This window comes from Sarcophilus harrisii, chromosome 6 (assembly GCF_902635505.1).
Source record: "Sarcophilus harrisii chromosome 6, mSarHar1.11, whole genome shotgun sequence".
NCBI lineage: Eukaryota > Metazoa > Chordata > Mammalia > Dasyuromorphia > Dasyuridae > Sarcophilus > Sarcophilus harrisii.
The window spans coordinates 212,857,905-212,879,383 of NC_045431.1; the positions used below are offsets into that span (position 1 = coordinate 212,857,905).

The 21,479-nt window shown below is 34.0% G+C and overlaps 1 protein-coding gene across 4 annotated transcripts in view; it reads left to right on the top strand.

Annotated features, from left to right (window-relative positions):
- Nucleotides 1–21,479, top strand: part of ANO3 (anoctamin 3) — a 314,333-nt gene that overhangs the window by 72,913 nt on the left and 219,941 nt on the right. For 2 of the 4 annotated variants that reach the window (XM_031942598.1, XM_031942597.1), the window contains exons 2-3: nt 4,075–4,233; nt 7,353–7,424. In XM_031942598.1, coding sequence (XP_031798458.1) covers nt 4,075–4,233; nt 7,353–7,424 — 231 coding nt within the window. Of the gene's footprint in view, nt 1–760; nt 917–4,074; nt 4,234–7,352; nt 7,425–21,479 lie in introns of those variants that run through there. The other 2 variants (XM_031942599.1, XM_031942600.1) reach the window with 2 other exon arrangements.

Here is a 21,479-nt window from a genome sequence, read left to right on the forward strand (position 1 = left end):
AGAAAGTTTTTTTTCTTCTTCCTTTATTCATATTTCCTCTCTATTCATGTGTGGTGTGTGTGTGTGTGTGTGTGTATATGTGTATGTGTGTGTATATTTTTCCAGAATCTTCATAACTTCAGCTAACATATTCATAAGGGGGTTGTAGAGTTGGGGACCCTCTGATGAACCTGACTTATGTATGACTCACCAAACATTTTACCTTATATATAGAGAATTTGAAATGACAGTAGAAGTATGGAAGTCAAAAAGATCAGGGCTCATGTGGCTATGTACAAATCATTTAAGTCTTAATTACCTGCAGGCAACTTGAAAACCACAATTGGGAGAAAAATTCCCAGTTAGTACAGTTCTCATTCTGGGTCTGACATCAAACAGCCTGCTTTCAGATCCCATTCAAGCTTTCTGTGCCTCAGTTAACTCATCTGTAAAAGGTAGGGGTTGGATAGAGAATTTCTTCCAATTTTAGATCTTAATAACTTTGATTGATCAAGGGGTTTTTATATACTAAGTGTCAAGTGGACAAAACTAGTCTCTAACCTGTGAGTAGCCAGAGTTGAACAGAACAGCCTAGAGACTGGAGAGTCAGGAATGAAACAAAAGTTTAACTTCAAAGTGAGAGGGGAAAATGGTTTGGTAGCAGGGACTTATGTGGTAGAGTTACACTCCTATTGGGGGAACCCCAAGACAGTGTGTGGGAGATCACAATACTTACACCACTGGTTATGTAATGAGTTGTAGCCATGACAATGAGAGGTAACAGCAACAATGAGAAAAGCTTGATTCATAGCAGGACTTTGTGACCAGAACATGGATCCTTGTCCAATGCTTGTCTAATCTCTGAGAACACCTGGTGTTTGCCAAAGCAATACAATAATTAAGGGATTTTTTGTGAGAAGATAAGAACATCCAAAGGGTGAGCTCAAAGGATTGTTATTATGCCAAGCTCAGGGCACAACTTGCTTGCTGGGTCTCAGTTCTGGAAAAGAGGGGGTCTCCTAATATCTTGACATATGCCCCCACTAATGAAGAAACAAATTTGCAAATACATACATACTCTTGGGAAAGAGGAAAAATTAGCAAAGCTACTAAAGCAAAATATTATATTCTATTTTCTGGGTCTAGTATTTAGATTCTCTCATATCTCTAAAGATAAGTTCACATATACAATTCTGGTGGTATTATGCCATAAAATGCACGTCCTCTTAAAGATGACCTTTGTTCACAGTTAATCTCTCAAAGTTACATTGACTTTGGTGTGAGTGAATGGGGATATGGTGGCTTGATGAGATGACTTGAAGCTATCTGAAATAAAGATTTCTTAAAGTAATTGGAAATATTGAGCCTTGGGAACTGAAGATACAAGGTCGATATGACTACCATTTTGCACATTTTTTTTCTTTTTTTTAGGATCATAATTTTAGAATTGAAAAATACCTTGAAGATGATCAAATCCAAGTTCTTGTAATTTTTCTGGTGAGGAAAATTTAGTACAGCGAGTTGAAAGAATGTTCAGTGTTCAACAGCTAGTATCTGAGGGAGGGTTCAAATCCAGGCCTTCAAAAATCCGGTTCCAGCACCCTCCCCACCATGGGACATTGTTTAAGCTGGGTTATAGAGAAAAAAATATATAATTCCTTATGATCTCAAAGAGGATTACTAAAATCAATCTGTAGAATATTTTTATATTGTTTTAATTTAAAGAAAATCTAATACCACAATTAAAATTATTAAATACTACTATTTGCAAATGCAATAACATGCCCTGCCATTAAATTTTCCATTGTTTTGGAGATGTATCAAACAGAAGGAAATACATCTTTGTACATGGAAAGAGAACTAATGATTTAGACCATGCAATATTTCTAGTAGGGGGCAACATTTCAGCTGAACTTTGATAGATGCTTTGAAGAGTAACAAATGGATATGGATGTAGGGGACAGTCAATGCAGAGATAAAAAGGTCTAAGTCTTCTATTTCAGCTAGAAAATAGAATATGTAAAGGGGAGTAATCCAAAATGTCCATAAAAGCAGATAATGAAAATCCATCAAGTACCAGATTAAGTCTATATTTTATTTGAGACTAGACTATATTTTATTTGAGATAATAAGGAGCCTCAGAAAGTTCTCGCGGAGGGGAGTCACATAGTCAGACTTTTTTGTCTCAGGATCATTTCCTAGACTGTGCATGGATGATAAAATAGAAGGGGAATACTTTCAGCAGGAGCAAGTAGGAGGCTGTTCACAAAGGTCCAAGTGAGAAGTGATGAGGATTCAGATTATATTGGTTTCCTTGTGAGTGGTGAAAAGTGGATATACAGGAGAGATATTTGGTGAGGTACAATCAACAAGACTGGAAACTAATAAAATGGGGCAGATAGGAAAGCAAAAGAAAGGCAGGAGTCAAAGAAAACTGTCCAAGAATAAAGCAATCTGTTTTTAGTAATAGTTCCCTATCACCAAGAATAAAGTAATCTGTTTTTAATAATAGTACCCTGTTTAATAATAGTACTCTGTTACTTCCTATCCTTCACTCCCATCCAAAGGTCCATACATCCATTATCACTTTGCCTCTACACACACACACACATACACCCATCTCACACATACATACACATACACACAACATATTTTCTATTTACCTATATGTATACAAAGAAAACTTTGATAGATTATAAGCTCCTTCAGGGCATAAAATGGTTCATTTTATGGTTAGCATCTCTAGTCCTTATTACAGGACAAACAAAACCATAGATTTAGCAAATCCTAGTGGACTGATTTAATAAAAGCATGAATATATGTATTCTCATGACAAATATGACATCTATCTAAAATGGAATTAGCTATTAATTTGCTAATTTTTAAAACACCAATGCTCATTTCAATAGAACCAAATTAACTAGTCATTCAAATTTAATTTGGATCTATGTTTATTCCTATTGTGACTAAATGTCATGATATATGAATGTTATAGGGTGCTTTTTTTGCTATAAAAAATGATAAAGACAGTGGTTTCAGAAAAACCTGGAAAGATTTACATGAGCTGATGCTAACTGAAGTGAGCAAAAACAGAACAATCTCTGAACAATAATAGTAATGTAAAAATGCTTAATTGTGAAAGACTCAGTAACTCTTAGAACTGTTAAGATAGGGGGGAAGGGAAAAGAAGGAAAGCTCTATCCCCAAATTTTGATATTGTGAGTTCTCTATTACTGAATTACTTTCTATTCTCCATTCCCACCCAAAGATCCATTTCTTATCTTTTATCTTTAGGCTATGCCCCCTCTGACTTGAGCATAAATACAGTGACTTATAACAATTCCAAAAGACCAATGAAGTAAAATGCTATTTCTAGATAGAAGAGACTGATGGAATTAGAAAGAGAGAGGTTTTGTATGACTTCAAATGAGTAATAAAGGTCTCTTTATTTTTACTTTTTCCAAGGTTGAGGGAGGAGTTCTGAAAGCAGAAAGAGAATTTGAAACTGAAAATAAAATTTAAAAAATTAAAAGACCACCCTAAGGGTAGAGATACTAGCTATAAAATTTTCACTATTTCTGGCCATAGAAACTTATGAAGCCAGAGTGCTAATGCATGGAGTGAATGTGATCTCCCATTATAAGGGCATTATTAGAACGGGAAAGAAATCTCCAAATGAAGTCCAAAACAAATCAGTATTTCATCTAGTCCAAGCCTTAGATTAGTTTTGCTTCATTTGCTGGGAGTGGTTTGATCCATTCCTGTAATTTTATGACATAGGAAAATTCTGTACAGAAATTCTCTTGACTAGTGTAAATCATTTCCTCCTCTGCAACCTGTACTTCTAGAGAGCTTTTGGGGCTAAAAGAAGGTGACTTGTTCAGACTTCATATACACTGCACAGTCAGATGCAGCACCTGAACCTAGGAATTTTTCACAGCAATGACATTCATTTCACTCTCCTGTCTCTTGCTTCCTGTTTATACAAATCATAGTTACTTTTCTAAGGATACTTATAGCAGTTTTTAAAAACTCAACTGCTTTGCCTACTGCATATATTTCTTGCTCCTCATGTTTTCCATTTGGACTTTTCAGGTATGAACATGAACAAGAATGAAATAGAAAAAGAACAGCCTTTAAAGCCTTCTAGGAGTCAAACTCATCCTCAAAATCTGAGTAAACATTTTTCACTTAATTGCTCAATTCAGACTCCTTCAAGTCCAGGACCATCAGCCACTCATAAAATAGAGCATGGTAAGTTACTTATTCTTGGCTTGGAAGATTGGAAAAGAAAGTTCTAGTTAAGATATTTTTGGGTCCCTATGGACTAAAGATTTCATGTCAACAGGATTCTTAGATGCAATTAGAGGTACAATATGTTCAGAAAAATATTGAATCTTATAAATGAAGAGTTTATAAGTGATCCTGCATTCTTGAAATTTGGACCCTAAAAGCCAAAGTTCTGTTTGGTTATACAAAGCTAAAAAGTCTCAAAAGATATGGTCATAAATGAATTCTATGCTTATTCTCTGAGAAGCAGTCTAACCTTGTAAATGTGAGCCTTCTCAGAAGGCTGGCCATTTGGTGATTTTTTTTTCCATCTGTGACAATTGATGAAAATTGTCTACTAAAGTGTGGAAGGATTGCTACCTATATAAATGGATAGAATACCCACATTGGTGAAATTATAGAACCTTGGTGTAGAATGGGGATTCTTAGCTTTTTTAAAAATCATGGATCTCTTTGAATGATGAAGTCTATGAATTCCTTCACAGAATAACATTGGTTGTCTCTGTACATAAGTGATGGAAATAAATTTAAATCAGAGGTTAGTGGATATAAAGATATAATTTTCCCCTTCTAATTTTAATTTTTGTTCTATTTATGGACCTCTTGGAAATTTGGAGTCTAAGTCAAAAGTCCCTGATGTTCAGGGGAAGATGATCATAACAGTGAAAGGCTTTAAAAGTTATGATTGATATTTCAAAAAAAGTTTTAGGTGAAAGAACTGGTAAGTTTTGCTTCCTTTTAAAGGGAAGTTACAAATGGACAGAATATGGCTCAACATAGCTTTATGAGATCTGGCTGATGAAAAAGACCCTATAAGCAATGTAATACAACTCTTTTAGAAATTTTAAGTGATTTATAATTCCCACTTAATTGTCTTATAATTCCTATGGTATTACGTGTCAGAACTGGGCCACTTGGCATTCTTTCCATTGTAATACAGCATAAGGAAGTTCTTTCTTACAACTAGGGACTTGGAACAATGGAAGGCACCTTGTCTTGGAAGTAATGATTCCTTTAACTAGAAGGATATAGAGTTTAAATTACAATCCTTTAATACTAGTTCTACAGGAAAGAATAATCTGTTTTATCTCTTTTGTCACTTTGATTCTGCTCAGCTCTCTTTTAGGATTCCTTTGTAATGTTTAATATATATAATGTACCACTTATAAGAATGTATACATTCAGTGTAGTAGAATCCCATCTGCTCCTCCACTTTTCCTATTTCATCCTATAGGATTTTTAAGGGCAGAGATTGTTTTTGTTTACTCTTTGTATCTCTAGCACATAACACATTGTCTGAAAGTCCTCACTATTGTTAATTGATTAACAAAAATTTTAGAAGGAAGGTGAAAGTTGTCATGCTATAATATAGAGAGAGTTAATTTGGGGGCAGGCCTGGGGTCAAGTCCCACATCTTACACCTAAATGCTGATTTTGTGATCCTAAATCAGTCATTTACCTCCTCAATGTAACCAGGCTGCCCTTCAAGACTCTGAGTTATAGAGTAGGCACAGCTGCATTCCTGGAAGGAATTTATTTCCTGAAGGTTTTCTATCCGGTGAAATCACAGGTCTATTTTTTTTAATATGATGCATTTAATTCTTTTTTGAATTCTGTAAAAGGCCAGCAAGATTAAGACTGAAAACACAGATGTACCATCAGTTACATGTTAGTACCTGTTTCTCTGACCTTGGCCTCATGGCTCTCTCCCAAAAGGAACCAAATCCAAGATAGAATGGCTTTTGAACTTGTGCGCTTGGGTAATTAGTGGGAGTTGAGTGGGTAGGGAGATAATAGGGGAAGCAAATTCAAATTTCCTGGCAGATATGGGTCTTTAACAGGACATGAAGGCTTTGGCCACTCCTGGAACACCACATTTAGCTAATGAGTACTGCACCAAAATGTTGGCCAGCAGGTGGATTTTGGGTACCACTAGTGTTGGTTTTCCACTGTGTACCCTCCCTGACTGTGTGAGAATCATCCAGCTCACCTCATAGCTCCAACACTCATCTCTTCCTCTACTTGGTAAGCAGCCTGTGCTTAGAGACAGCCCCCACTGCAGAGTCACGAGTAGGCAGCTGTGTCAGACTGAGAGATTGAGAGTTTAGTCTAGCAAATGAGCCAGTGGAGAATTGAGTGGGTTGATTTTAAGGACAATAATGAGTTGGTGAACAGGAGACCTGAGAACCATTACATTCCAGTTTAATTTAGGACACTTTCCTATCCATAAGTGAAGCCATCAATAGTTGATTATGGTAAAGCAATTTCAGTCTATCATGCAGCCCTCTGCATGAAGGTCTACAAAAATTTTTTCCTATAATTTCCATTATTAGAGTAGTAGCTATAATGACTCGAACCTTCTTTATTTTCATGTATGAGTACATGTTGCTTTTTCCTTAATAAAACTTAAGCCTCTGCTATATCAACTCTCATAGCTCCCTAATGCCTGTATATTAATAATTTACTCCTTTTTATATCTCTGTTAAGGCTCAGACCTATCTTTCTAACCTTACTTGGGTATTATTCTCTCTCTTGCACTCTGATGTAGTCAAACTAATTTTTTCTGTGTTCCTCATACATATTCTGCACATTGATATTGGCCATCCTCCAGGGCTAACTGGGTCTCCCCCTCACCACTCCTTGTTAGAACCCCTCTTTTCCTTCAAGATGGTGACTAAGCATTGTTTTATACGTGGATTGTGTTTCCTGATCCTTCCAATAATTAGTGCCCTCCATCCCAAACTGCTATGATTATATTTGTATTTATTCTCTTTATATTCATTCTGTGTATATGTTTTTATATATGTTTTGTCTTCTTTATTGGAATGTAATGACCTTCTTGCTACAGTGATTGTTTCATTTTTATGTTATATGTTAGATGATCTGATTGTTTCTCTCCTTAGCACTGTGCCTGACAAACAGTAGGAGCTTAATCATTGCTAGTTGACTGATTATATATTAATTCCCCCTGAAACTAGCACAATGACTAGCACAAAATAGGGATTTTTTCTATTTTTGTTTTTTAATTGATTCCTGACCTTATTTACCCCAGACCTAAAGAAGAGTATATCTGTCCTTTTCAGGTAGGAAGATGAACAAGGTAGAAAGCAATTTGTACAAGCTGTCCTCTTCAGCATTTAGTGATTCATGCTTAGGTAAGTTCATTTGTGAAATGCTGCCTCCTGGTCTCTTTTCCATGTTGTCTGTGTTTTTAAAATCTTGTTCATTTTTTTCTTTATCAATGATACACAATTGACTTTCAGGCATTTGATATTGAAATGTCAAATTCCAACAATTGAATATCAATTCCTCATCATTTATATTTTGTGCTCTGCTTTAATATATACAGGGCAGGTCTTTAGGTGAGTTGAGTGATTTTTGTCAGACAAAAGGTCTTTGAACTAATTCATTCACCCTGCTGTTACTGTGTAACTCAGTTGTAAATCTTTTAATACTTTAGTCATCTCTAGATGCAGATCATTGGATGCTGCTCTTGTCCCACTTCTCCTCTCGGTTGTGTTGGGAGAGAAGTGGTACATATTTCCAATTATGAAAAATGTGAGTCTTTTTCTGTTGCAGTCAAGCTTTGAACATGTATTCTCCAAGAAGTTTTCAGAATAGTCTTTTAATTTCACTTGTATTATCATGAAAGGTTGTGTCATAGCATAGCCAGCCAGCCAGGTCTGATCATAGGCTCAGCCTTTCGGAAAACTTCAATCCAGTTCATCTTTCACAAAGAGAATTCTTCCTACAGTCTTGGAAAATGTCAGCCTCCCCCTTTCAATTTTAAATTCTTTTGAGGTAAGGCAAGATAAGCCCCAATATTGTTGGAGCTGGTTTATCCCTACCCTTCTGGAGATAGTACCTTTAAAGGAATGACAAGTTAAGAGATGTTCTCTTGAAGATAATAATGAGTTCTGGTAATAGTGAAATATAAAAGAGAAATTCTATTAAAATAATGGATTCTGAAAATGGTAAAATACCAAAAACCAAAATATGGTTTTTCCTTTAAGAAAAAAATGGCTTTGGATGCCCATCAGTTGGAGAATGGCTGAATAAATTGTGGTATATGAATATTATGGAATATTATTGTTCTGTAAGAAATGACCAACAGGATGATTTCAGAAAGGCCTGGAGGGACTTAACACGAACTGATGCTGAGTGAAATGAGCAGGACCACAGGAGATCATTATATACTTCAACAACAATACTATATGATGACCAGTTCTGATGGACCTGGCCATCCTCAGCAATGAGATCAACCAAATCATTTCCAATGGAGCAGTAATGAACTGAACCAGCTACGCCCAGAGAAAGAACTCTGGGAGATGACTAAAAACCATTACATTGAATTCCCAATCCCTATATTTATGCCCACCTGCATTTTTTATTTCCTTCACAAGCTAATTGTACAATATTTCAGAGTCTGATTCTTTTTGTACAGCAAAATAACAGTTTGGTCATGTATACTTATTGAGTATCTAATTTATATTTTAATATATTTAACATCTTCTGGTCATCCTGCCATCTGGAGGAGGGGGTGGGGGGTAAGAGGTGAAAAATTGGAACAAGAGGTTTGGCAATTGTTAATGCTGTAAAGTTACCCATACATATAACCTGTAAATAAAAGGCTATTAAATAAAAAAAAAAGAAAAAAAATGGCTTGAGACCAAGGAAATTAGTACACTGTTAAAGTGGTACCCCCTCAGGAAAAACTTTATTGACCTGGAACTTTACTAAATGGTAGAGCTTTCAGGTTATGTTAAAATAATACAATCCAAATGGGTACCAAAATTGGCCTAAAGAAGGGACTTGAGTTGTGACAAATTAAGCACTTTGAGGTTAGACTTTCAGTAAGCAATAAGGAGGCTAACTTGTTTGTGTTTGTCTTATTGTTTTGTCTGTGTTTTTATTGTCTTTGTAAATTGCTCAGAGGGTAGTTAGATGGTACAATGGATAGAGTGCTGAGCCTGAAGTCAGGAAAACTCATTTTCTTGAGTTCAAATATGGCCTTAGTAATTTATTAACTGTGCAATCCTGGTCATCACCTAATCCTGTTTGCTTCTGTTCCTCATCTGAAAAATCACCTGGAGAAGGAGGGGATAAACCACTCTGATATCTTGCCAAGAAAACTTCAAATGGGGTCATGGAGAATTAGGCATGGCTAAAACAACTAAACAACACAATACTCAAAAAAAATCTGTCTTCTGTCATATTTAGTGGTTACTTTTCTTTTCTTCTTTTTCCTTCTTTCTTGTTGCTTTTTTTTTTGTATGTTCTGATCTTAAAAGATTTCTAAAGGGGAAATGCAGCCACCCAGAAAGACTGCAAAAAAACTCCAACCAAAGAGGTTAATGTGTTGAGGATGATTAATGAAGTTTAATACTTGAAGTAGTTCTCCTAGCTGGCTTGCCAAAAATGTGATGGGTGAAGGATAAAATAACTGAGGAAACAAAAGTTTGAGCTCCCAAGCATATAAATTTATCAAGCAATGGGTGCCAATTGCATATCAAATCAAGACCAAGCCGCCTCAGTTTGGCACTGGACCTCACATATAGCAGGAGACATTTTTAGGCATTAAAAGATAAGAACACAAAACGTGATTATAATTATTTAATTTGATTCATAACTGGAGGAAGTATTAGGGGATGTTTGGAAAGGAAGAAAAAAAAAGATATGAAATGTGGTCTGAAATTTAAAAAAGAATTGTTCCCCTCCCCTCAAGTGTCTGTATTCAATAAAAAAATGGAAATAATATTGACATATAGGTTGCTTGAGATGTATCAAAAGTGCTTGCTTTCTCCATCAACCTTCTGCAAGTTGCCCAAATGGTCATGAAAATGTCACAGAAATATGGAATCATAGATTTAATCTAGGTAAAGAATTTAGATTGGCAAAAATTTTAGGATCATGGCCCATGTGCTAAAGGAACCCCAGAAGCTATGTACTACAGTCAGAAGATTTAACAGATGAATAAATGGAGATTCATCAAGGTTAAGGTCTTGACCAAGGTCACAAGGATGATATATTGCAGTGTGGGGATTTTTAGCCCAGGTCCTCTTATTTCAAAGCTAATGTTCTTTCTCCAAAACCATGCTTATTAAAAGTTAACCCTTTACCACCAACATAAAATGGGAAGATAGGAATGCTTAATTTTTCTTTGTTAATTGGGATGATACACAGGGACCTGATAGATCCCCAAGTTACAAAAATATTTCTCTGATCCCTGCTTTGCAAAAATACAAACTAATCTTTATTTCCATTGAAATTGTTTTTCCAACATCATTGCATATTCTAATAGTAGGGAAAACCATATTGGATTACTATGACAAGTTTATTTAAAGCTTTTTGAAATGGCGAAAGGAGAGTAAAGAATCCTTGAAATGACTGAATTGTATTGCTTCACTTATCATTCATATGGAAAGTTTTTATTCTTTCACTTTGAAAAAAGAGGTACAGTTGAGTAGGGAAGTTATAAAATATTAAGAAAAGTAGAAGATAATGGCTCATAAAGGAGAATAAGTTACAGTGGAAAGAAAATTTGATTGACCATTTGCTCAGAGCCATAATTACCATATAATGACCAGGAATTTGGCGCCAGGTGCTGAACTGAGAAAGGTCTGAAAATATATGTGGACCTTCAACCATACAGAGATATTAGACCTTAAGTACTTATCTTGAAAGGAGGGAGTTACCAGATGCCTTCTCCCTTTCTAGACTCACATGGTCCCAATCCTCTCTGACATAATCATCAATAGTTTTGTATGGGCCTAGACATTCATAGCCCACTGAATTCAATGTCTCAGAATTGGAAATTGATTTAAGGACACCTTAATGAACTTTGCCCCAGGCTCAAAATTACTAATTATAGCTCTGCATTGGCTTTCTTCTTTGATTACAAGCAAATCGATTTATCATGGAACTTGTTAGGTCCATGGCTATAGAAAGCAGGCCAGCCAGTAAAGCAACTAAGCTGCATTAGGCTCAGATAGTATTCTATATGCTTAGGCAAATCAGGTTAGATTTGGATCCAATAGATAGATACAACATTCATTAATGCTTGCTGTATATTCTATATTGTACTAAGGACAAGAGATACAGATAAAATAATACAAACCTACCCTTGTTCTCAAGGTACTTTCATTCTAATGGGAAATAATAAAAAATCAGGGGCAGGGAGCTGGAAAGAAGATGGATATCCCCACTAGAACAAGGCAGCTAGTGATAAGATCAAGTAGTCCAGATGTGATTAAAGCTTTAGATGTGCTTAAGTTATTCACAGAATGAGAGTTAGATCCAGATAATCCCCTAGGAACTGAGAAAAGTATGCTTATGTTGTTGTACCAGTTTCTTTTTACTGTTCTGCTTCAGTTTCCCTAAATTGTTCTGCCTCAGTTTACCTGATTGTTCTGACTCAATCCCCCTGGTTGCAACCTTCCCCTTCCTGATTATTAGGACTGATATAACTTAGGGCTGGCTATTTTAGGGTCATAAACTGTAAATGTTTAGTCTCAGATAAGGAGTAGATCTTCTGTTTCAAACATCCTGGCTCCTAAGACCTCTTAAGTTATCAAAAATTTATGGTCCTCACCCCCCACCCTGTCAGAACCAGATTGATGGTCCATTCCTGTAAATCCCCACTTGCCAGTGCTCACTCTACCCCTGCTTCTGCCTTTGTGCCCTATAAAAATCCTTAGAATTTCACATTCGATAATGAATTCTTTGAGGTGAAAGTCCAATTTAGCCCTGGGGGGAGAAATGGATTCTGATCTGCTCCCCAGAAAATCTCTCTCTTTCAGGAATTCAAATAAAATATTAAAAACTCTCTAATCTCTAGCTTGCCTCAGTTTTTCCGTCATTACAATATTTTATACAGTCTGCTCATTTTCATTGATTATCTTATATCAGTTATCATGGCAATCCATTGAGATAGATATTGTACAAGATTTAAACTCCCATTTTAAAGATGAAAAAAAAAAAACTATTGTCACCAACTAGTGATAAGATTGGAACCTAAAACCAAGTTTCTTCACAGACTACAGCTCTTTTTAGCATATGATAATTTATTTTGTCTACTTAGCAATACCAGCTATAGAAACACTCTTGGTAGAGACACAAAATGAAGGCACATGTCAACTCATGTACCTCAAAGAGATTTTTCAGCACTTTTCATCTATATGTGCATACTTTTTCCCCTCACTTTTTGTCACCAATGATATTTACAGGGACACTTGGGTCAGAATTAGAGCCATAGTCTGTGACTCACATCAATCTCATGTCTTATGTGCTCCCCAATTGTGACTGAAAAAAATCAAAAAATGGTCCTGAGAGCAATGAGCAAAGTGTTTAAGAAAAGCAAACTCATCAACAGCAATTAAATAATATCACTAATACTCCAGTAGAATGGCAGTAACTGGAATAATAAATCGTATTTTAAGTCATCATCAAGCATAAGTTAAGTACCTTCTGTATGCTTAGTACCCTGCTAGATACTGGGAATACAAAGATTAAAAAAAAGACAAATCCTACCTCAAGTAAATTTTAATTCTCTGTATTTAGAGAATTGCTAGAAGGTTAAAGAGGTTTTATTATTATTATATAATTATTATTATTTTATTTACTGATAGTCACAGATAAGTTTTTTAAGCATCAGTGATTATCTTTAAACCCAGATTTTCCTGACTCTTAATCTAGATTTTGATTTGGCACATCAAATTGCATCTTAAAATACGGCTTTTTAAATTTAAAGCAAATTACTTTACTCCACTGACATTTTTGGAATGTCTGGAGGAATTAAAGAACTTAAGTTTTGGTTTGTACCTCCATAGTCTGAATGACAGAAATTCATTGATATTGCAAAGGATGTCCAGTCAGGTCTAGGCTGACATTGGCAACTTTGGAAAGAACATCTGATGTGATAAAATCATAGATATGTCTGAGAACAGATTCCTTCCTTATTTACTGGTGATGCAAAACAAAGTAAATTATTGTAGGTTATGTTTGCAAAATTCCCTTCCTGCTGTCTTCATTAACTTCACAGTAGTGGCTGGGAAGCTTTAATTCTTGGCTCTGAGAAATATTGCTCCACTTCCCAAAAAACATTTTCTATTCATTTTAAAGACTGGGAGAAAAAAAAAAAACTTGAATCCTATATTAATGTAATGATGTCCATAACCTGTACTTATTTTTTGTTGATTAGTGTGCTAATAATGTTTTTCAGTTGTTTTTCTCCATAATGTTATCTTGGTATGAGTTCTTCTAGATCTTTTCACTTTTCTCCTCATGAGTTTGTAGATTTCTTAGTTTTGAGATGCTGTTTCTCAAGTGAGAAGAGGATTCAGACAATTGAGGGACAGGGACTGGATTGAAATGCTACAACTAAAGAATTTGGTTTCTTTGTTTTCCTCTTATTTAGCTTCTTTTTAGATAAGATATTTCCTGAAAACATCAGTTTTCTGGGGCTGGAAGAGTATAGGAGAGTCAAAGAAGTAGAAAACAACTTAAAAGTTAAACAAGAACCAAGGATGGTGATTGTAACAGAATAGAGGGATGCTCCTTTGGGGAAGATTGACTTCAGGAAAATTTGTTATCAAATTCAATATTTCTTTTGATCCCTTCTAATTATATTCCTATGCCATTTTTCTATCTTGAGTCACTCGATAGCAACCCAATCCTCTCATCCTGAAGACTCTAATAACATTCTATAGCTTACCAATATTGGGCCTTCCCATGATAAATTCCACTAACTTCCTTTGACTCCTTTCCCTTCTCTACCCAACTTCTCCCAATATTTTTCTAGTTCTCATTGCCTTAGGTTATAGGATAATAAGTTGATGGAGCAAATTTATACCAAAATGTGAATGTTTTTTCCCCATATATTTTCTTTTTAAAAAACTGTTTCATTGTTCTTCATTTGGTTCTGGTGACCTCATTTGGGATGTTCTTGGCAAAGATACTGGCATAGTATGCCATTTCCTTCTACAACTCATTTTATAATTAAAGAAATTGAGTTCAAATCTGGACTTCCTTATTCCAGGTCTGGTGCTTTTCAACTGCACTACCTAGCTGCTCCCATTAAATGGTGGGATTTCAGGAGGTGTTAAAGACCTGCTTGCAGAAAGGAAAGGAGCTAGGATCCACTTTAAATTAAACCACTCTGATAATCCACCTGACTTTGGTAGTAGGATGGAGGAAAAAAAGTTTGTGAACCCCAGGCTTCTTTTCCTCTTTTCCCACTAGGCTACTGATACTCCAAGTCTATGACCAGGCCTTTGCTTTTATCTGCTATTAATAATGGTAACCTCATTTATTATTGCAAGGGATAACACATTTATTGTTAAAGCTGAGGAAAAGATGCTCTCCAATTCTATCCCATCTTAACTTGCACGATCCTCCTCCAAATACCCAAGGACATATCCCTTCTAGATAAACACTATAGTTTCTCAATTATCCAAAAAGATTACAAAGAAATCAAGAAATTATACAGATAAAGTATATTGGAATCTAAATTAAATCTAAATTAAAAGTAGAAATAGTAATTTACTTTAAACCATAACCTTTCATACAGTATTTCCCCCAAATACAGTTTTCTTAATCCTCCCCACTCACAATCATTTTTTCTTTGAAAGGAACCTTAGAAATCATATAGTCCAACTCCTTTGTTTAATTAAGGGGAAAACTAACTTTCCGGGAGGTTTGGTTATTTGGCCTAAGGTCATATATCTCTAAGGACTATATCATAGATTTGCAGGTGAAAGGGACCTTAATGATAGTCAACCAGTCTATTTCAAACTTCATTTTATGAGAATGGAATCCCAGGTAAAAAGTGGCATGGTGAAGATTTCAACTCACATCTTCCAAATTACACATCCAGCACTCGTGAATATAAGGCGCAAACCAATATCTTGTAACTATGTCACACTATCCCTCATAAATCATAAAAGTGTGAGGTATGAAGACAAATAAATAGAAGTAGAAAGAAAGATCATTAGTCTGTTGCAGAGAACTTAATAAGTAGTCTGACATTTCATCTACAGAATATTAGTGTTCACAAGAGCATTTTTGATGGGTTTCTGAGCATTAAGGTGATATCCTTGGATCACTTCAGTTGCATTTGATTTGGTAAGCATTTGTAGATTTGGAATTGCTGTGGTAAAAATGGACTTATCTGTCATTTTTAATCCTCAGAAGGTTTCATTTAGTAAAACAGACACACCAAACATATGTAACGATGGGGAGACTAGAAATCAGTAACTCCCTCCCCTTAGCAAGTTTCAAGGGAACTTTTAAACCACAGGATATGTAACTAAATTCTATTTTTATTAGCCATATAGTTGGGTTTATCTGTGCTTTGGCCTTGATGCAAAATCTTATCATCTAACTAATAACAACAACCATCTGTTTCATCAGCTGAGTAACAAGGATACAGATTGGTCATTTGGTAATGTAAAAATAGAGAGTAATGCAAGAATTCTTGCTTTGAGTGGACTGAAGAGAGGTTTTTAAGAAGGATTCATTCATGACACAATAAGAACAATGGAAAAAAACTATTCATACTCAAGAAGCTTCTATCTTACTAAATGAAATAGCTTATTCCATGATTAATTCTTTTGGTAGTTAGTTGGAATTTGTGCTCTTCTAACTTCCTCTATGACCAATGACCAACATTTACAAAACTATTGGAGCAGTACTGCTAGACATATTCTAGAATTGAGAATCCAAAGAGAAATCATTGTCTTAAACAATTTAGATTCATGTAAATGGCAATTCTCATAGCTACTTCTCAAGAGTCATTAGCTAAGGAAAGCAACTACAGATGTAAAAAATCACTTCACTAGCAATATCTGATTTTTTAAGCCATCACCATTGTTGTTTCAACTAAATTGAAAAGAATACAGCTCAGGGAACTTAATTTGATGACTAAATTCAAGTCGAAGATGACTTCTCACTGTTTCCCACTTCTTTTACATTTCCCATAAGTGACTAGCCTTAAGGATGAATAAAGCACTGGGCCTTGTAGTCTGGAAGGTCAGGATTCAAACTTGACCCTCAGTTGCTTACTAGCTGCATTATCCTGGGCAATTGGAATTAATTTCACTTAATTTCTTTCTACCTTAATTTTCTCCTTTATAAAAATGAGAGAGGAGCACTTAATAGTCTCAAATATCCCTTTAAGCTTTGTGCATGTGATGCTAAGGTTTTGAGTGATTGCCTGGAATAAGGAAGACTCCTCTGAGTTCAAATTTGTTTTCAGACACTTACTAGCTATATGACTGGGCAAGTAACTTAACTTTGTTTACCTTGGTTTCCCAGTCTATAAAATGAGCTAGAGAAGAAAAATAACAGATCTTTCCAATATCTGCCAAGAAAACCCCAAAAAGGGTCACAAAGAATAAGTCCCAACTGAAATGGCTGAACAGCAACAGCAACAAAAATATTTTGTCGAAAATTATATTATGATGAGTGTGAAGAACTTGTTAAGTTGAATATGAAAAGTTCTATTTAGCATACACCCACATTTTGTCATAGCTTCTTGGTGGATTTAGTATTTAAAATTCAAGATAGTTTTTTACAGAGGTTCACCCATAGTCCTGGAAGTTTTTTGATTTGTTTACTTTGTTATGTTGTTCAGGCCACAAAGGAAAACCTTTTATCCATCCATCCATTTATCAAGAAATTATTTAGAACCAATTAGGTGCTGAGCTCTATGCTAAGCACTATGGGAAATGCAAAGATAAATAGGAAACATAGTTATTATTAGCAGAATAATAGTGACTACTTACAAAGTGTTTTAGGCTTGCAAAGCATTTTCACTGCATTATCTCATAAGACTAAGTAACCCTGTGAGACATTCTGCCATAACAGTAAGACAATTGAACGTATAAGAAAGTATATCTCAGAGTAGTCACGTGACTCATCACAAATCACTGGTTTCAAGTGACAAAGCTTGGCTATGACCTAAATCTTCTAACTCAAATTTGTGTGTCACTTTTAGTTTACTAAGTAGAAAAATGTTTGAACTGGGAATACATTTGATATTAGATGCTATGTGTAAAACATTCAACTCAGTAGTCAGTGGCTTGATTCCTCCTAATCATACACATCTTACAACACTGAAAACCTGGTTCCATTAATGCCTGATATGACAGTGAGATTTGCTATTATTAAGTAAAACTTTCAGTTTAATAAAGTTAGTAAAGTTGAGGCTTAATGTCCCAGGTCTTTGGAAGATTAAGTTTGAATTCTTCTTCAAAGAGTTAATATCTGGGCAATTATTTTCCTCACACATATTCCTTCACAATTATTTTCCTCAAACATAAAATAGGAAGAATAATAACCATTACCTCACAGTTTCTACAGCTGTACAATAGAGATTGGAAGAACTGTTTTCTGAGATCTCTTTCAAGTCTAGAGTTGGGATTTCTTTTAATTTTTTTCGAGGAAGGGGAGCATTCAGCAAGTAAGGTTAGAGGATTAGAATAATCGTCAAAAGCTAATAATCTCTAGCCTCATCATTCTCCCAAACACTGACAAACCATTACTAAGGATAAAGATAAAGGATTATTTTTAAATGCTCTAGGAGTAAGAAATCCATCATTGAGTACAATGGCTTTCTTCATCTGATGCTTTTCACTTAAACACTATTGACTATGTTATAAACACTATGCTGAATTAGAGACCTTGGATGTCTGATGCAAGATTATTCATCATTCATGTCTCAGATAAAAAGCCTTTTTATGTCATTCAGAAGGATGCAAGCTTCAGGAGAACAGTAGTTGATTTTCCTTTTGTCTTTGTCTGGCCAGTTCCTGGGATATTGTTAATTTGTTTTTCAGTCACATTTTTAGTTTACTAAGTAGAAAAATGTTTGAACTGGGAATACATTTGACATTAGATGATATGTGTAAAACATTCAACTCAGTAGTCAGTGGCTTTGTAACTCCATTTGAGGTTTTCTTGGCACATATGTGTGAATCTCCAGTTCATTTTACTGATGAGAAACTGGTTCACATAACTAGTGTCTAAGGCCAGATTTGAATTCATGAAGATGAATCTTCCTGATTTTGAGTCCAGTGCTCTTTCCACTGTACCACCTAGCTGCCCTCATAATGTAGTACTCTGCAAGCAATAAGTGCTTATATATGTTTGTCAGATTGGATTAGAATGGAATGGTTTGAAGTTGTTTTTTTTAATGTAGCAGATGCAGTTCTCTAGCAATTTCAAACTTTGAGAGAAAAGCAAAAATAAAGTTCTAAATTCCTAGATTAATATGAATAAATTAGTTTTAACAAAGAACTTTTTTTTGCATTTTACTCTTCTCTCTGGGAAAATTACATAAAAGGATTTATTTGAATCCACAATGGCTTAGTTACTGAAATCCTTTTTGGAAACAAGAAAAGAGATATAAATCACAAATTCTTAACTAGGCATTATGAATGTATTTTTCTCAAAAACAAAGTGTTTAGTAGAGTGTATTATTTTTATCTTTGCCTATTTAAAAAAAGAATAATATGTTTAGAATTAGAAATACAACAATGCAACTTTAAAAGTTTCTTTAAAAATATGATAGTCAAATTGCTTACCCATCTCAGAGAGGGGGAAGGGAAGAGAGGAAGAGAAAGAGTGTTTAAAACACAATTTTTAAATGAATATTAAAAATTGCTTTTACATGTAATTGAAGAAAAAATAAGATGTTCAAAAAAAGTTTTGTAGAATTCTCCAGTAATTCCATATAAATAGACCAGGATATTTGATCATTGTCCTCCCCCAAGTTCCTCACCAATTTTGGTTGTTCATTTTCTACCACTTTAATTTCCTTTTTTGATATTCAATTATTTAAAATTTCTGTTTGGTACTCTGTTAATTGGGGTATTTTACATGTTTTCACAAAATCATATATTTCTTAAATTTCTGGTTTTGCTGACATATAAAAACAATAGATTATAGTAATTACTTTCAATTTTGATTTTTCCCTTCATTTATTTTTAATTTGATTAGTTTCCTTCAATTTTTTTTTCATTAAGCTAAAAGTTGATCGATTTATTAGATTTTTTTCAAATAACTAGGTTTCGAATGATTTTATACCAGTTTTTAAAAATCAGTTTTATAGCACTTTACTTATTTTCAGGTGATCTATTTCCCATCAAATTTTGAAGATTTCCTCATTAAATTTATATTTATTGATCTCTTAGGTTTTTAAGTTTTAGCTGCATATTCACTTCATTAATCCTGCATTTTTTATTTAGCTAATATATGTTTTGGAGGATATATATTATATTTTTAGTGGCCCCATTCAGAAGGTATAAAAAATAGTTTGATTCTAAGAGCTCCAATAGTTTCTTCCATTCCATATTTTTTTCTTTTATGTATCAGATTTGCCTGGCTATGAAAAAGAAGCATTTAATGCCTTGAATTATTGTGTATATATTTTTTCCAAATCAGGACTTTTTTCTTTAATTAATTTAGATGCTATGTCATTTGGTGCATTCATCCTTAAAATTGATATAGTTTTGTTGTCCATGTCTCCTTTAAGCATGATGAAATCGACTTGCTTATCCATATTGATGTTGTGGTTTTGCTTTGCTTTGCTGATAACATGATTTTGCTTCTGTTTTCTTTTTAATTCACTTGATGTAGAATAAGTTTTAATTCTTTTTATCTATATCTCTTTCTATAGATAGCTATAGATATGTTTATCTATATATCACTTTCCTTTTTAGATTTTTTTAAGACAGGGTATTTTTTTCCCTATTTTCTTCATTTAATTAATTTGTTCAAGTAATTCACATTTTAAATTATTGATAAGGTTTAAGATTATTGTGTCCTTTTTCTCTATTAAAATCAATATTTAGAACTTATAATCAGCTTCCTGAAAGTGTTTAGGATAACCTTGTTTGCACAAATTTTCTACTATATTTATTAGCCCTTTTCCTTGTTTGGGAGTTATATTCAAATCATTATTTTCCCTATTTATTTACTCATTTCTCTTCTCTATTCCCTTTTTCCATCTTTCATTTAAGTATTAACTTAAAATTTTCAGTCCTTTTTTTTCTGTTACAACATTTTTGGATTCTTTTTTTTCCTCCTGCTTCAAAGAAAGAAGTTTTTTTTTCTTCATTATTTTTCTTTCTGTCTATTTTGAGATGTTATTTTTATCACTTTAGGTTTACTTATTTATTCTTTTTTATTTCCTTATTCACTTTTTAAGTTCTTTATATTTCTCAGAAAGTTACATAAAATGGAAACGTAGTTGATTGTGAAAATATCTGAATTTATTTTTTCTTATAATTGTCTGATTTCCAAGACATAAAAATAGCTTACAGAAATATTAAATTCAGAAGCCATTTCTAATTGATAAATAAATGGTCTTGGTGATACTAATTAAAGTATTTCCAATAGATAACTCATCCAGGTATATAAACAGAAAAGATATGTAAATTAGTGTTATCCACATAAAATAATCACCAAATTATCAATAATAGACATCCAAATCAAAATAACCATAAGATTTTACCACTAAACCTTACAACAAAGCACAGATAACCAAAGATGAGGATATTAGATGTCTGAAAGGCTAATGAAAGAATGACACACTAATAAATTTTATCTCAAGAAGTAAATTGGTCCTACTATTCTGGAAAGCATTTTAGAAGTACAAGAAAGAGATAATAATCAGATCCTTTGATCTCACTGCTGAGAATCTGTCCCAAGAAGGTCAGTGAAAAAAAATGACCCTAGGTACATCAACATATCTATAGCAGTATTTTTCTTAATAGAAAATACCTAGAAATAAAACAGCTTTCCATTGGTTGGGGAATTGATTTTTTTAAAATATTGTACATGAATGTAATAGAATGCTACTATGCTATGAGAAATAATGAATATGAAGAATACAGAAAAATGTCGGAAGATTTTATGAACCTAAAGACAGCAAGTAGAAACAGATTTTCTTTAAAAGTGATTATACTAATGTCATGGTAAAATTGAAATATTAATAGCTATTATTTGCTACAGGGCAATGTAATGTAAGAAACTATAGCAATAAATGACTTCAATGTAAGAGTATTGATAAAAAATGCTTATTCGGTTCTTATGAAAGTTTATATTATTAAATTACTTATATTTTACATAGGTTTCAAAGTAGATAAAACACTGGACCTAAAGTCAAGAAGTCCTGAGCTCAAATCTAGTCCCAAATTCTTTTTTTTTAA